Source organism: Cyrtonyx montezumae, unplaced genomic scaffold, assembly GCF_038088225.1.
Source record: "Cyrtonyx montezumae isolate F1298 unplaced genomic scaffold, pur_monq_1.0 scaffold_13, whole genome shotgun sequence".
NCBI classification, from domain to species: Eukaryota; Metazoa; Chordata; class Aves; order Galliformes; family Odontophoridae; genus Cyrtonyx; species Cyrtonyx montezumae.
The window spans coordinates 6,198,309-6,213,754 of NW_027071859.1; the positions used below are offsets into that span (position 1 = coordinate 6,198,309).

Below are 15,446 nucleotides of genomic sequence, written 5' to 3' on the forward strand. Positions count from 1 at the left end.
AGGCAGCAGGCAGCTGAATGCCAACCAACCCTGAGCAGGGCTGCAGGAGTCTGCTTTGATGACACGAGGATAAAAGCAGTTCCAACTCTGGGCACATCAGTACAGAGGGCCTTCAGGTCAGGGCCATGTGGGGAGGAGCTTACCTTGTCGCAGAGATGTGTGCTACACTCTCTGGGCTGGCGAAGCCTGGGTGGAAGCTGAAGGGACACAGCAGCAGGGAACAGCAGCATCAACACAAGCCATACAAAGCTTCCCACAACCCAGTGACCCCTCAGACACGGGGGAAGAGATGTTCTCTTCTCCCTCCCCACCTTCCTCGCCCCCCTCCTGCAGGAAAGGACCAACGACCAGAAGCACAGCTATGTTTTCCGGGCTTTTAGTTTGAAAAAATTATTGATTGAAAGTGTACAACAGAACGAGGTGTGGCAGCAGCACCACAGCCGGATTGTTTCACAAATAAAAACAGAAAGGGCCTTAAATAATCGGGTGCAGATTTAAAAAACCTCAACAGTGAAAAAGTTCTTCCCTCCGAACAGAAAGTCACAGGCACAGAAATGGCGACAACCACACGGAGACAATGGGGGGGGGACATCCTTCTAACCACAGGGCTCTGTGCTAAGAGGCTGCCGCCGATGGCGGGCTCCCACCCGCGGCCAGCAGCTGCTCCCACGTGCAGCTCTGCCCTCGGCTCTTTGGAATGGTTACAGATGAACAGTGCCACATGCCCTCGCTAACCAGACCCGCCCCCCACCCCCCAACCGGGACACGGACAAACAAGGCCTCTGCTAAGGCTAAAAAAAGGACAAGACTTTGGAGTCTTGAGTTCAGCATGTTTAAGAAACGAGTCTGGTGAGCGCACAGCACAGTCCCTGTGCGAGGCTTGCTATTCCAGCTTGGCCTTCTTCTTGTCGCTGCCGTTCTCCTCTGCTGGTGCTCCCGGTGCTGCCACGTCCTCCAGTTTCCGCTTCCCACTTTCAGCAGGTGGGTGTGTGTTGCGGGGTTTAAAACTGATAATGATGCAGGTCATGTTATCGCAGCCAGTGCCGTCCCCTGAGGTGTCTGGAGCCAAACACTGATCCAGCAGCTGAGGAGGGATGGGACAGGTTAGCAGAGAGCAGAGACGCAGCACTTACAATATTCTGAGACACTGGGCCCCTTCTGATAGCACAGTAGGTGGGGGCTGCCAGCCCAGGATAGCATGGGCTGAGCTCAGATGGTGTTTACAGCCAGACAAAGGGAAGTGGAGAGAAACTCCTTTGGCTTGACAGCACCTTGCTCAAGGTGCCAAAGGAAATGGACCCTAATTCAGATGTGACTCTGCACCTGTAACAGCCAGCTCTGCAGCCTACGTGCTGCCAGATGCCTCAAGCTCTAAACAGACCGGCCCGATGGAGCTGGGGTGCAGAGCCATTGTGTGCTGCTGGGATGGTGAACAGGCTGATGGGGTGAGCTCTGGACCTTACCTCTTCTACAATGGAGGAGAGCGGCCTCAGGACTCCATTCTCATCCTTCTGGGTGATCTTGGACTGGATAAAATCCACCACCTCCTGGCTGCTCATCACATTCCTGCAGAATAGGAAGGTCAGAAGGGTTACTAGCTAAGGGAGCAGTCATGCCATGCTGTCCTGAGAGAGAAAGATCAGGGCAGTGATGGTCCAGGACACACAGCTGCTCCCTCACTACCTACCAGATTCCATCGCAGGCAATGACCATGAAGTCGTGGTCATCGTTTATTGTCAGCACTTTGATGTCAGGCAAGGCAGAGATCATCTGTTCTTCTGGAGGCAGATTCTTGTTCCGCTTGTAGAAGTGATCACCTGTAGAGAGAAGGATCAATTTATGCAGCTGCTGGGCACTGGCAACCCTGCCTACCCCTGAGCAATGAGGAATACTGCCCAGCCCCAACAGAACTGACACGGGTACTCCCACAACGGAGCAGACAGCCCACGTGGCACTGCGGTGTTTGGATCTTCCCAACCCTCAGGAAGCTAAAGCTCACTTGAGAAACACAATCCTCAGCTCTAAGGGGCTTAATTTGGCATTACACTGCAGGAATACACTTCTAGGGCAAGCACAAAACAGTAGGCAGTGGTTTCCTTACATAAACAGACCCCCAGATTTCATCCTATGTGTCTTTTCGTCACGTTACCCCTGGGTAATCATTTCAGTGGCTTGGGTCTTTCCATACAAAAGCTCTTCACTTCGACTCTTACCTGCTGACATTTCTTTCCCTTTTCTGTGCATTTCCTAGTGTATTATCAGTGTCACTGCCTGCCCTTTCCCTAATGCCCCCCAGCCTCTCATCTGCTCAGACTGTTGGGCTGCTAGCAGACACGCCCAATCTCCTGAGTTATTAACAACTCCCACGCTGCTCCAAAGAGACTGAAAGATGAGAGGAAGCAGCAGTCAGGTGCTGCCTGAAGCAGTGCACAAGGGAAATACAGCTTGTGCAATTAAAAGACAAGTCTGGCTCAAAAACAAATGGGCTCAAACTGGTATGAAGTTAGGTCCCTAATAAGCGACATACCCAAGATACTTCAACAGCATCCTAACAAGAGCAGTAGAAAAGATTAAATCTTTCCTATTGGAAAGTCAAGTTATTTTTTTTGAGATAGTTGATGCGGGGTGGTTTCTGACAACCCAGCTGCAGGCACAGAAGCCTTGAAGGCCTCACATCCTGCATCCTGTGCCAGAGCCTGGCAGGGGCTGGGCGTGCTTTCCACTGACATCTGCCAGTTTTAATGGCTATTTTCTCTTAATTAGACTGAAATCTCACCAGATGAAACTCTGAACAGATTCCAAACATCATCAAACTGAAAACTGTTCCTTAAAATTAGTGGTTGTTAAGTGCTGGAGGCGTACCACCATTCACCCCCAGTTTTGCTCACCAATTGCCCTGGAGAGGTTGAGGCCACCATTCACTCTCCCATCCATGGTGACCTTGCCACCAGCGTTCTTTATCCTGGCCAGTTCTACCTCATCCTCTGGCTTGTGGTCATATGACATGTCGACAGCTTTGCCACCTTCTGACACCACGCAGCGAGAGTCTCCAGCGTTGGCCACAATCAGCTGCTTGCCCCTGATGAGGGCCACGACAGCAGTTGTCCCACTGTCAGAGCCAGGCTGCAAGAAGAACGTTTTTGCTCAGACCTCTTCCTATTGCTCTAGAGCAGGACACAACCATCACTAACCACCACAGGCCCCAAACTCTGAGGTGCTGCATCTCAACCCTTCTCCCCATAAGCACACAGAACAAGGAAGAAAAGTGAGGGAAGCATGAAAAAAGGCAGTTGTGTGTTCATCGAGAGGCACATCAAACCACACCTCCACTGCATCCTCTCAATGACCAAGGATTCTCCAGTGTTCAACACATCCTGCTGCACCCTCAGCTCTAATGCAGCAGTTCCAGCTCCCACCCAACTCAAGCAGATGACTCGTAGCAAGCCAGGACACTTCTCCAAAGAGAAAAGGTTGGCACCTTGGAAGCTGTAACCCTCTTTCCTTGAGATCCTGGACCCCTGGCCGTCTGCCATGGGCTGAGGTGCCACAGCCTTGCCTGGCCAAGGGCAATGTACTGCCTGAGAGCAGCTGTCCCGCTGCTGTCACATGTGCCCTTTCCATGCCAGCTCTCCCCCAGCAGTTTTTAAGCACAACAGTGGGGCCTCAACCTGCTGCCCAGATCCACGCCCTACCCCTCCATCTTTTGCCTCGAGTCAGGCTGTCAGCAGTTGTCTTCAGCCTTGCGAAAACTGAAGGAATATTCTCAGCTGAATGCTAAAACTCCCTGCTGAGCTTCATCCCCACCCCCTGCCACGTGCCCTTGGCTCCACACTATGCTGCAGAACACAGGAACAAGGTGTGCACCTCCTCTTTCCCCTCCATGCCTGGTAACAACATTTCCTCCTCTTCATCCTCATCCTCCTCTGCTTCTTCAGTGTCATCTTCATCATCTTCATTCTCTGCCTCTTCACTACTGTAACCATCCTCATCTTCACTGCACTCCTAGAAGAAACAAGAGATACCAGTGAGAGTCACACGGGACACCTTCAGTGCCCTCCCCAGACAGCTAGTCCCTCCACCCTGGGGACAGAGGACCACTTTGCCCCAGAAGAGTGAAATGACCTGGCTGGTGTTCCCCAGACCTGATGTCTACAAACAGAGCGGCTAGTTTCAACTACCACAGTGAATGGAGGGATGGTGCATGCAGCAAGACCAATGAGTATCCACTATGGCTGCTGTGCAGGTGAGGGTGTGCTGCCCTCAGAATTATCTAAACAATCCCCAATGAGATGGTCTCGTAGTATCAGCCTGAAAAACCTACTCCTAGGGCACACCTAGGATGAGCCTCGCAGCTCAAGTACCACAGCAAGCAATGCATTTTGCCCAGCCAGAAGGCCACTCTGTCCCAGTGCTGTTTCCTACCTCACTGTCTTCCTCCTCTTCCTCAACCTCATCTGACTCATCCTCACTGTCCTCAAAAAATTTGGATTTGGTTGTGCGCTGGGGCTTTCCCGTGGAGGAGCAGGAGGGCCCGGCCTCCCCAGTAGAAGAGGTGACGGCCTCGTCACCTTTGCCTAGTTCAGGCTTCTGCAGAGCAGGGCTGTTGCCTCCAGTGCTGGCTTTGTCTGAGGTGGAGGAAATACCCGTGAATTCTTCATCTGGCTTCCCATTCTTCCTCTCCTTGTGGTCGACAAGGTCCCCTGGGTCAGCCTCTCCGTTCATATTTGACTCCCCATCGTGCTGCTTGCCTGTTCCCTCTGCAGCATTCTCCCCAGCTGGAGCTAAGGACTTGTGTTTGAGGTTCTTGGTGCAGTTTTGTCCATAACGTGTGAGAAGTTCCTCAATGGTCATTGTGGCTTCTTCGTGCAGAAGAGCAGCTTCCTCATTATCCACTACAAACGGAAAGGGGGAGGGAGGGGGTGAGGACAAAGAGGGTCAGAAAAGCAGGACACATCACCATAGCAGCAGCTGTGCAACACACTGTGCTCAGCAGCGAGTTGCTGTGACTGGAGGTTGCTATTTGCAGACGTGTTTCAGCAGTGCTCAGCATGCTTGCTGAACACCAGCAGGCACAGACAAACACACCGTCCCACCGTGCTGCAGATGAACCATATGCAGATGGCACGGGAAAGGCTCCTGCCCACTGCCAAGGCAAGCAGTCTGCAACTTATCATAGAGCCTCGAGCTGCTGATGCTATCTGGCTGACTTGTAGGCAGCACAGAAGTGTTTAAATTACATGTAAAGGTTGGGGGGTAAAGAGCTTCGTATTACACCAGCGTGAGCTCGAAGGAAGCTGTGGGGGAAAGCACACAGACCACTTTCATGTGCAGATTTGCTCATTAACACTGCAACTGTGAACACGAAGTTTTTGTTACAGAAGTTGCTCCACAGGGCTCATGCACAGAGATCCCAAGCATTTGGGATCTAGACATTTAAAATCAGATCATAAAATAGCTTCAGGTACAAAGGACACTAGACAGAAAATAGGATGGCTTTTCCTGTACTGTGAACCTGGGACCAGAAACTCTTCTGGTCTCAGCTAACTTTCACCATTTCCCTATTGACAACCCCTTGGTTATCCTTTTCTTTGCTATTTAACATCAAAATAAAAGGAGACAGCCATATCCCAAATGATTCTGAAAAATACAGGACAAAAAGAACCCAACAAAATGTTTCGTTGGCTGGAGAATGAGGGCCAGCAATTACAGATCCACACAGTTCAGGGTGATGGCATCCTTTTCCATCTGCTTCAAAGCTAGCCACAAGCTATTGAGCCAAGAGGAGCCCAGGGTCCACCCTGGGATTCACCTTCTAAGCTGGCTTCATGATCTGGCACCTACACACTCACAGAAAAGCACGCTCACTTCTTGGCAAGAAAGAATAGCTGAAAAGATACAAGAATCTCATTCAGTACTGCCTACAGCAAGTCTGACAGCAGCCCAGCAGAGACAAGCACCACATATTTCACTTTTACAACTTAGCCCACTTCCCAGCACGATTTCTGCCATGTCCTAGAAGTCTGCACGTGGAGGATATCCTACGGGTACAGGTTGGTTTGCTGCCCAGAGGATGAAGCTGCCAAATGAATCAGCACACTCCTAGAACCAGCTCAAAGCAATGGAGGGAGGTGGCAGCTTCACCTGAAACTGAACTGGGTGATTTGGACAAGCAAACCTTCTGCTTAATGGAGACCTGATCCAGCTGCTCTCAGTCCCTGGCCTGGAGCTGCAGTCTTATCTTGTCAGTGCCATCTGACTTACCATCATCTTCATCAGCAACTTTCTCCTTCTCATCTTCATCATCTTGGGGCCGCCCAGCCATCTGAGAGAGCTCTTTAATCACCTCCTCAGTGGTAAGCTTGGCATCTATGGCTAAGAAAGCATCTTCCAGGGCCTAGATATGAACACAGACGTAATCAGGAGGCACAGTATCATCGATACTATAGGATACCTGCTGTGATGAAACCTCTTCTAGAACACACCACACCGAAGTGGAGACCAAACTGGTCAAGGCAGGTGGCATCTATCGGGTCCACCTGGTCCAAACCAGATCCCAGTACCAACCCTGGGGATAGCCAATGCCAGATCAGCACCACCAGAGGGAATTATACAATAGAGGAAAGTGGGGCAGACAGGTCCTGGAGGGACGGGGCACTGTGTATGCCCTGGGTACCAAACAAGGGCTTTTTGCTGCACTGGTACTCGTGCTCATTCTAGGGCAGAGCTTTACTCATACCTTTTGCAATTTGCCTTCCTTGTAGGCCTTCTGATCCTTGATGATCTCAGGGAGATACTTGGCACAGTACAGGGCAACTTCTTCTCCTGAAAGACAACAGAAATCACTTAAAGATGCTGGTCCTCCCAAAAGCAGAACCTACACTTAAGCAACTGAGTTCCTGAGGCAGATCTTGGGATGTAATCAGAACCAACCCAGATGTGGAGAAAGCAAATCAAATGGAACAGACTGCCATGCTTCTCACGTATACTTTGATTTGCTGACAACCCCTGGGAAAGCTCAATAAATTCTCACTGCTCAGAGTTGGGTAATGCCGTGAGCTCCCATGGGCCCATTCTGACCACAGGACAACTGTTCCATGTAGGCTCATTGTACACAGAGAGGGAAGCTGTGCAGAGGGAATGCAGTGAGAAGTAAAGAGGGGGTGAGATTGGAGGAAAAGAAAGAAACAGCAGACAAGGGGCTTTTTGAATGTGCTCGCTGAAAAGGGATTAAGTGGCCTTTGACAAAGAGCAGAAACCTTGCAAAACAGCTGCTGTTAAAATAGCACTGCAGAAAAGTTCAACGCTGTGGAGCTACGCAACAAAGAGACTGTGTGGTGGAAGGAAGAGGGGAGAAAAAGCTGCAAGGTCACAGAAAAATAAACGACGCAAGAAATGACCCCAGTGCTTTTAATGAGAACTTGGAAGGAAAACCAAGGCAACCTGACAACAGACCTGGCATAGAAATAAAAGATTGGCTGGGTCTCACGAGGTCCTACACGGAAAGGACAGACAATTCATGTCCATTAGGGTAGGCTTATGGAAAGCAGAACTTGTGGATCCAACTCAACATCTGCTCACAAAGATTCTACGACAATTGTTGACAGAATTGAATGTAGTTTAGTTTAGTGTGCACAGTGGTGATAGGTGGATGGCTGGACTAGATATTCTGAGGGTCTTTTCCAACCTGGACGACTCTACAACTCTATTTAGGGACACCAGTTAGCAGTCACGGTGGGGATGGGCTGATGGTTGGGCTTGGCTGTTCCTGGAGGTCTTTTCCAACCAGAATGACTCTGTGATTTAGGTAAGAATGAGAAGAAACACCAAGAAGACTGCAGGAACAGCTTGTCCAAGGCCAGAAACGACAGCATGGGGCCACTGAGATGATTGCCAGTTATGACCACCATCTCCTCCAGTTTCTCTTCCAACTCAATCAGCACGATGGCCCTGACACCTGACTTATCTGCTTTCCAATCTTGTTTGGATACTCTGGTGAAGCCCCATTCCTGCCCAGTACTCTGGGGTGTGTGCTGCTGGAAGCAGCTGACAGATCTAATAATACCAGTGTGGATATCTGATCCTCTGCCAGATGGAGATGACTGAACAGTGCAATCTTTGCACCAGCTAAAGACAAGGAATTTTCTTCAAAGTAACAGGTAGCTTGATCTCAGTAAGTCACCGACAGCTTTACAGTCATGGGCTCAGTGCTTCCATACTGTCTCTGTAAGCTTATAAGGCATGTGCTGGTACCCAGCCTGTAGGAAAAAGGTGCTCACTTACAGTGTCTTAACCAAAAGGCCCAGAAAAACAAGATTCTCCTGCAGGGTCTTCTGCCTGTGGAGTATGATTTAACAAAACGAATCCTTCAACCCCATTTACCCTGTCAGGTCAGCTACTCAAAACCCAGCCAGAATCATGCAGTATGATTGCTCCATTTCCAGGAGCACAGGTCTGAACAGGACGTGTGAAGACAGGAGCAGGCAGCAGCCTCGAGGCAGGAACATGGAAGCCCAGGCAAGACAAAGGCCTCAAAGATCAAGGTTCCTAAATGAAATCATCGTCAGTACATGGACATGCACAAACCCATCCCCTCTCGTCTCTGTGAGACTGCAAGTAGATCTGACTGTAAGATCTGGTCTTTATTTAGACACATTCAATTTGAATTTATAATGAAGCAGCTTAGAATCAAGTAACAAATAAGTTGGCTACCAGCAAGCACCATGGAGTTCCCAGGGAGCAGTGGGCATGGTGGTGATGGGTTGGTGGGTGGATGTGGTAATCTAAATCCTATGACAATGTTGGCCTCCCAAAGAGAGGAGCTGCATGTAAATAAAATCACTTATTGGGAAAACAAAGTGTGGAGTAAAATGGAAAGCTCAGTATGGAAAAACTTCATGAGGAACACAGCAATAAAACTTTTCCCACGTGGAGCTGGGAGATTACTGGTGACTTAAGGCTTAGCTAGCTTAAAGCTGCCAGATGAGCGAGGTACAGAAGAAGAGCTAAATTAATTCTCTCCACTGACAGATGATAAATGTTGGAGAGGCCTTAAAACCTGCTTTGAATGGAAGGTGTTTTGAACCAAAGAAGTAATGCGTCAATAAAACTATACAAAAGTAGAAATGGACAAATGTTGGTCTTCCAAGAGAGGTTCAGTTTATCTGTGTCTGCCCTGATAAGGTTTGCCAAGGAAAGGCTGGAGAAATTCAATCCCCAGAAAGGTGAAGTACAAGGTAAAAATCTAAGCCAGTGCTTTGCCATCCTGATTAAAGGCTTTCCCCAGTGACTACCACCAATCTTTTCTATAGTATTGAAAAAAAAGAAAAGTAAAACAAAAAAAGAAATCCATAAGCAAATGAAGAGAAGAAACAAAAACACAGATCACTTCCTATCCTACATGAATGTGAACGTCAAATAGTGTCAGAAGTCCTTCCAATACCCAACACATGAAAGAAATGCTTTCAGCTAACGAGGTGTATCACACTGATCTTAAGGAACACTCTGGCTCCACGTTATTTGTTCCTGACCAGTTTTTGCTAGCTGCTACTTCATTTTCCTATTTGTTAGGTGCTTACAAATGGTTTCTGTATTTCTGTAAGAAATGCCATTAAGCTTAATAGTTGCTAAATCCTCTTCTTTGTCCTTCTCCACCTTTCAGAACCAATCCATCACTCAGATGCTCTCAAAGATAATCTTGGGGACACAAGCAGGTGCTCTGCCCAGTTCTCTGCATACTCTGGAATCAAGTTCAAGAGGAAAAGAGTTTCAAAACATTCCATCTAAACACTCCAGCTGATACCATCTCTTTTGGGTAACTATTACTTTGTCAGTTACTGACTCACACCAACCTTTGTAAGACTGTCAGAATCAGATAACTTGATCCTAAAGACAATCACACCTGCAAGTGAGATGGCAAGTACTGGAGCAGGTAACCTCCTCCTCATTTGCTCCACTATCAAAGACTGGAAAGGAAACTGGCTTTGCAGAAGTATGGAGCAGCACATCTGGTATCTGAGCCCTGCAAATACACAATATTGGCAGATGAAATTCCTCACTGACAGACATTAATAATAATCTGTGGAGCAGATCCTCCTGGGAACTCTGCACACAGAGAACAGAGAGGTGACTGGGGAAAGCCAAGATGGCTTCAATAAGGGCAGTCCCTGAGAAATTTGGTTGCCTTCTGTAGTGGGGTTACAACGTCAGTAGATAAGGAAAGAGCAACTGATGTTATCTACCTGGATGTGTGAAAAGTATATGACCGGCTGAGAGAGCTGGGGTATATCTGTACCTTTAAAGCTAAAGGCAATTCTCACCTGCCTACCTAAAAGCACACAGCAGAGCTAGAATACATCCAAAACCAATAATCATAACCAGAGCTATGGAGCAATATAATGCCTGGAACATGTGGTTATGTCCAACAGAAGCAGCATAAATACTCCTGTGACCCGGGTGTTTCATCACATAGGCTAAAATGACCAGAATAATCCATGGTGCACTTTTAGCATAAGCCAGTTAGCACTCAAGTGACTTCTGGATACAGTTCAGGAGATAGAAGGAACCAGACTAGCAGCCAGACTGGATGCAGCCACACTATTCTAAGTCAGGTTAATAGCATCAGTGGGTCCACACTGTATCAGCTGGCCTCAAGGGCCAGAAAACAGATGCTGATTTCATTTAATCTAACAGTCCAGATTTAGTGCTCTTTCTACTAAAAGAGCAGAGCCCAAAATTATGAAAGCAGAAATGGGAAGCAGTGATTATGTACCAATTTCTTGCAATTTAAGTGTACAATATGGCAGTGAAATTATTGGATAGCAGTGCTAGATCAAACTGCACTTTCAAACAAAAAAAACCCGATTTACTTACATGCAATACACCCTACACAAACAACCACTGAACTTATAAAGCTGCCATCTCTGTGACTGTCCTAACTTAACCAACAAGAAAATAGACGTGCATTCTTAAATTAGGTTTAGGAGGTGGAATGTAAATCTCGTTGCAATTCTGTGTCAATCCATGACCTTCCTTCTAGAAACCCTAAGAGACTTTCAGAGCCTTAGTCAATCTACGTAAGAAACTGCTTTCTAAGAAGGAGCAGGGTTTCTAAAGCTAGGCAGAAGCTGGCTCCAGCTGCCATGCCAGAAACCACTTTTACTGAGCAGCCACGGTGAAGAACTGTGGAGAGAATATGGGTGCAGTTACCTCCGTGTCCATCGTAGACTGAGAACATGGCTGTTTCACTGTCCAGCTCGGGAATGCAGTTGTGTGCATCCTGAAAGAGAGAGCAGAAGCCTGGGATGAGCTGGATTGCATTGGCACTTGTACAGAGAGGAACAAGGAGGCTGTGAGTGCTGACGTGAGGAGTCTTGAAGCTGGAGGAAGAGCAAGAGCATATTCCCAAGAGTTTACCTGGTGAGAACTCATCTTCAGAGAAGGAACACAGATCTTCAACGCTGTGGTGCTCTCTGTGCTAGAGCAGTAGCCCAGCCTCATTATGAGATCATGCTGTAGACTGCTTTAATTCCTCAGTATGGCTCCAGATATTGCCACATTCACAATTCCCTCTTTTCGAGATACCTTCAAGGCCTGTCTTACTGTAGTAGTCCTTCTCCCCTGCTTCTGCCAAACAAGTTCTATGTAAACTGAAAAGCCACTCTGACACACAGGTGAAGCCAGAAGGTGACATATGGAACCTCCCGAGCTTGTGCCTTCCACACGGCCACAGGCTTTGCTTCAGCTTGTCCTGGTGGATGTGACCACAGATGACAGCAGCTGCCTATCCCCAGCAGGCCAAGGAAAGGCAGCCTTGCTACACACAGGACTACTGCAGCTACCAAGAACAAAGAACTGGGCTGGAAAACCTCCTCTTGGTGCAGAGGCTCCTATCATACAGGATATTCCTGACAGCAAGGCAAGGAGCCGAGCATCTGCCAAGCATCTTTTCAGCAGTGAAGAAAAGGAGATGCAACAGCAACGTTCAAAATGAAGTACACAACTAGATATCACTTCTTAAGGTAAGACAGACATCTCTGTTCTGCCAGCTGACCAAAAAGCTGGCAATCTCCACAGACAAGCAGGAGAGAAAGTCCGTCTCAGGGGCTTTGACCTATGACTGTCAGAATCTCTATCTCCACATGGTCTCAGGAGCAGCAGACCTGGAAGAAGACACTGCTCAGATCTTACAGCCACCGTGTGACCTCTTTCACCCCGCGAGCAAACCAAACTTCTGTTAGCTAACATACATAGGACTGTTTAAACAAGGTGATCTTGCCTCCTTGCTGTGGTTGAAGCTCATCACTTTGAAGCTCAGTGTGCCACAGATGCCCCAGAAGAAAATGCTGTGCTTGCTCCAAGTCAGCTGGCTCTAGGTTTGGCTGCCACACGCTGCCAGCCATCCCCAAACAGTTCTAGACATACACTCATCCATGTTGAGAAGCTTTTCTGCTTTTATCCTCACTTCTCATAGCATTTACAGAAGCCTGAGAGATAGCAAAACCATAATAAAGTAACTGGGATAAGTCCCCAGTGACTAAGCAGCTGCTTAATTAGAGCAAGTAACCAAATGGGAGGAAACCCAATGCTGGCAGCAAAAAAAAAAATCTCTCTACACCATTTGTACAACTGCAACACATCCTGATCCCAAACCAAGGCACAGCTGTCAAGGAAGCAAACAGGTAAAGGACCTCACACTCTAGAAGGAGCAATGGAGCTCACAAAGCCTTGCTGCCAGCAGCCCCTTTCCTATCAGCCTTCTGCCCAAAGCATTTCCTCGTGCATGAAACCACCTCTCCAGACTAAAGATGGATTTTTAAGAGTACATTTCTTTAGAACTCCTTACACCAGTCTCCCTTGGAGGCTCCTAAAATGTGACCTAGAGGCAACAGTCAGAACTTTTAACAGGATCTGTTGCTAACTGAAAACATCCATATCCTCCCACCACCTCCATACGCACTGCCAAGCTTCACCAACAAAAACTATAGCTAAAATCTTTAGTATTAATTAACAAAACACACTTTTGCTCACAACTTTTTCTGAGTTCAATGGAAGAGTGGAAGTACAATTAAATGTGAAAAAAGGGTAAAAATCCACCCCCCAAAAAAACACCCAATGCTTGGCAGCAACCTGCAGCAGGTTCAGTTTGTAACACAGCACTCCCACTGTCTCATTTCTTGTGATAATGCAGCTGAACTGTGTCTACACCAATGCCCTCAGCATTGCTTTTCCCAGTGGGGAGATATGCCAAAGAGGTTGGTTAGGGCAAAAATCACAGCTGCAAGCTCTGGCCCTCATCCAATTTCCCGAAAGGTCAACAGCAGTGAGAAGAGGCTTCAAATTAGCAAAACTGAGCCAGCTTCCCACCTGTGGGAGGACTATGGTGACCCACCAACAGTGCTACAGGCAGCTGCTGCTCTCTGCTCTCCCCCATCCTAGCCTACATCCTTAAGAAGTTTCCAGCCTCTGTGCACCAGAACACTGCCCACATTCAGCCTCTCTCCACGAGCTGATGGCTGCATGTCACCCCAGTGCTCCAGTCATGTCTCTGTGCCACCATTCCACACATGTAAAGGTCAAAAAAATGGAGTTATTGGTCACAGACAAGACAGCACAAAAACAGAGTTTATCTCAGGAGCACAGGCACCAATTCTCCTTTCCACCTCTTCTACTCTACAAACTATACCCTGCAACTGCATAAAGCTCTGGTGCACACAGAAAGGAAAAAAACCTCAGTCACTGCTTTGCCACCAGTGAAGCCACTAAAGCATTTCAGAAGTGATGAAGTGTCCAACCATGACTGGTGGAAAATCACGCTGGCAGAACCCATCCTCTGATGCTGTGAATGGGACATCCAGACCAAGCCAAAGGGCTGCAAACAAGGTGCTCTTCCTCGCTCAGAGGAGATGCACCTCTGGGGCTGTAGGGCTGCTCCTTCCCTAGTTCCCCTTGTTTGCTAGCTGCCTGCAAGGGAAAATAAACTAGGATGTGAATAGTATTCAGAGTCACAGGATGGCTTAAGTTGGAAGGGACCTCAAAACATCATCCAGTCCCAACCTCCTGCCATGGGCTGGGCTGCCAGCCACTGCATCAGGCACCAGCCCAGGCTGTCCATGGCCTTGAGCACCTCGAGGCACAGGGCACCCTCAGCTCTCTGGGCAGCACTACCAGCGTCTGACTGCCCTCTGAGTGAAAAATTTCCACGACTCCTCATGCAAAAATCCCCTCCTTCAGTTTAAAAGCGTTCCCCCTCGTCCTATAGCCCTCCACTCGAGTGAAAACTTGACGTCCCTCCTTATCTCTAAGCTCCAAGGGCCGTCACCTACCGGGCGGGAATCCCCCCAGTGCAGCGCAGGGCTGAGGGGTGACACGGAGAGGGGGGATGGGGGAAGGAAGGAAGAGAAGGAAGAAGGAGCAGCGCTCCGCTCCCGCCAGGCCCAGGCCCAGGCCCCGCTCACCTCCATAGAGACGCGCCAACCCTGCATGGCGCTGAAACCGAAGTGCAGCGGGCGCGGCCCGAGCCCGGCCCCATCCCCGGAGCTCTTCACCGTGTTGGGCTGCGAGAGGTACGCGCCCATGGCGGAGGCCGCCGCGGAGCCAGCCCCCGGCACGGCGGCCGTGCGCGGAGGGGCGGTGGCGGCGGGCGCTGAGGCGGCCGAAGCGGAGCGGAACGGAGCGGGCAGCACCTGAGGGGCGCGGGCGGTCCGGAGCGGGCGGTGAGGGCGGCGGAACCACCCACCAACGAGCCGCCAGCGGAAGTAGCGCGGCCGGAAGCGCGGGCTAGAGAGTGGAGGAGGGGGGGGGGGGGGGGGGGAGGCGCTCAACCCGCGCGGCCGAGGCGCGGGGACCGGAAGTGCGGACCATAGAGACGGGCGGCTTCTAGAGCGGCGCGGCCGTGGGGGCGCCCCGCTTAGCGACCTCGAGGTCGCCCAGCGCTTTTCAGCGGCGATCCGGCCCGGCACTGGGGCCTCCCGCCGTGATGCTGCTCAGCTGCAACGGCTCCTTAGAGGCGGCGCTTCGTTCATGCACGCGCGGGGAAGGAAGAACTAAGGACTCAGAACTGATGGCGCTGTTAGTGCTTAACGGGGAACACCTGCGCCAGCTACAGGGGCGCTTCAAACTTAGTCCGAAACAACCTGAGCTCACAAAGCTGAACACAAACCACACAGCACGGAACCGCTACACTCTGCGTACGCTGCCCCCCGCCCTATATACTCCAGGCTCTGTCCGGCGACCAATCAGCGGATGGCGGCAGCTCGCCCCGGGGCTCCCATTGGTCGCTGTGCTCCCCGCTCCCGCCCCATCCTGCCTCGCAGGTGCGAGGGCGCCCTCTATTATTCCTCATATCCCGAGCACCGCCCACTGGCCAATCCGCTCTGTTGAGGGTCCGTATCTGTGTTCTGATTGGCTAGCGGGAGGGCGGCCCCGCCTCTGACGGTGCGTTACGCAGC

At 49.8% G+C, this 15,446-nt stretch overlaps 1 protein-coding gene across 1 annotated transcript; it reads right to left on the bottom strand.

Annotated features, from left to right (window-relative positions):
- Positions 1-668: 668 nt before the first annotated feature.
- On the bottom strand, positions 669-14,737 carry PPM1G (protein phosphatase, Mg2+/Mn2+ dependent 1G). Its single transcript, XM_065730626.1, has 10 exons — positions 14,454-14,737; positions 11,206-11,275; positions 6,737-6,822; positions 6,262-6,394; positions 4,423-4,892; positions 3,865-4,002; positions 2,889-3,123; positions 1,688-1,817; positions 1,464-1,566; positions 669-1,084 (listed from the first exon to the last, which is right to left on the bottom strand). The coding sequence occupies exons 1-10, from the start codon at positions 14,571-14,573 to the stop codon at positions 884-886; spliced, it is 1,686 nt and encodes a 561-aa protein (XP_065586698.1). The 5' UTR covers positions 14,574-14,737; the 3' UTR covers positions 669-883.
- Positions 14,738-15,446: the final 709 nt, after the last annotated feature.

What these genes read in the sequence shown, in the direction of transcription:
- PPM1G (XM_065730626.1), bottom strand. Translation starts at nt 14,573, where the DNA reads ATGGGCGCGTACCTCTCGCAGCCCAACACGGTGAAGAGCTCCGGGGAT. An exon ending in GCATGGAGGGGAAAGAGGAG is followed by an intron (nt 3,124 to 3,864) that starts GTGCACACCTTG and finishes TTCTTCTTGCAG; the next exon opens with CCTGGCTCTGACAGTGGGAC. An exon ending in TCTCCTCCATTGTAGAAGAG is followed by an intron (nt 1,085 to 1,463) that starts GTAAGGTCCAGA and finishes ATCCCTCCTCAG; the next exon opens with CTGCTGGATCAGTGTTTGGC.